Source organism: Capsella rubella, unplaced genomic scaffold (assembly GCF_000375325.1).
Source record: "Capsella rubella cultivar Monte Gargano unplaced genomic scaffold, Caprub1_0 scaffold_2, whole genome shotgun sequence".
NCBI lineage: Eukaryota > Viridiplantae > Streptophyta > Magnoliopsida > Brassicales > Brassicaceae > Capsella > Capsella rubella.
In genome coordinates this window covers 5,760,358-5,761,436 of record NW_006238922.1, presented here as the reverse complement: position 1 = coordinate 5,761,436, position 1,079 = coordinate 5,760,358, and the positions used below count along the sequence as shown (strand labels likewise).

General features: G+C 43.8%; 1 protein-coding gene across 1 annotated transcript in view; it reads right to left on the bottom strand.

Moving 5' to 3' along the window:
* The window catches only part of LOC111832129 (uncharacterized protein At3g43530-like), a 1,418-nt gene extending 838 nt beyond the window's left edge, over positions 1 to 580 (bottom strand). Inside the window, exon 1 of the mRNA XM_023788466.1 lies at positions 215 to 580. Within this exon, the coding sequence (XP_023644234.1) occupies positions 215 to 580 (366 nt within the window). The remainder of the gene's footprint in view (positions 1 to 214) is intronic.
* Positions 581 to 1,079: the final 499 nt, after the last annotated feature.

Below are 1,079 nucleotides of genomic sequence, written 5' to 3'. Positions count from 1 at the left end.
AAATTGCTTCTTCTTTCTCCACCACCCCATCAAAATGGCGCATAGTGTGCGAGATGGACTTGATCATGTGCTCAAACGAGTACATTCCCCAAGGAAAGGTAGCACAAAACTGCAGATCGTTAACCGCTCGTAGACATAGGCTATCTATGGGCGCTGCTAACTTACCCGAGTTCTTGGTGTCCCCGACAAGGATACTCACTAAAAAGTAGAGTACCATCATCTTCAACCTGTCATGAGTACGATCCGGAACCATCGTCTGTAGTTTTTCCTTGACGTCTTCCAATCTTACCGTCCTAAGGTTCCTGAAGTGCTTCCTCTTGAACCTTTCACTTCCCGCGTTCATGTAACCCTCCGGATAGACACGACAATCCAAACCCGACATTAAAGGATGCTCTCTCAATCCATACCGGATTGGGACACCGTTTACCACGAACCAAACTTCCTTCTTTTTCTCTATGCAAGCCGTACGAAGAAGGAGCATCCACATTCCCATAACCTTGTGGTTTGGGTCCTTTTTCAAGTGGAATATGAGCTTGAACTGCATATGGTCTTCAAACCACTCCTTCTCGCTCTTCGTCATAGGAATATCCAACCCTTTTTCTAGTACAGACAAAGTTTCATGGATATGGCACCTTGTCGATAGCTTTATCTTCTTGTTGTACTAACTCGGTGGGAAGTACATTCTTAACGGCTGCATTGGTGTCTCGTCGTCGGAATCTTGCAAAAAAACAGTAATATTGTCTCAGTTCTACCAGTTTTACACACACAGTTTTACCAGTTGTACCTAGTTTCACTAACACAGACAGTTCTACCATTTATACCCAAACAGTTTGATGAGATCATGGCCAATCCACTTGAACCACACGAAGAACATCTTGTACCGGAGGAAGCATTGATCGTCCCGGCGGGTCTTCTAACAAGATCAAGAAATAAGAAGTTCAACCAAGCCATCAATGGACTTCTAAAGGAGCTAAACAAGACTCAAGAAGACGTCGTTCAATCTTCACTCATAGTGATCACGGCTCAAGAGGTTCGGTAAAGGGTTAAGTATTTCTTATGCACTCTTTTTCCCTTGTTAA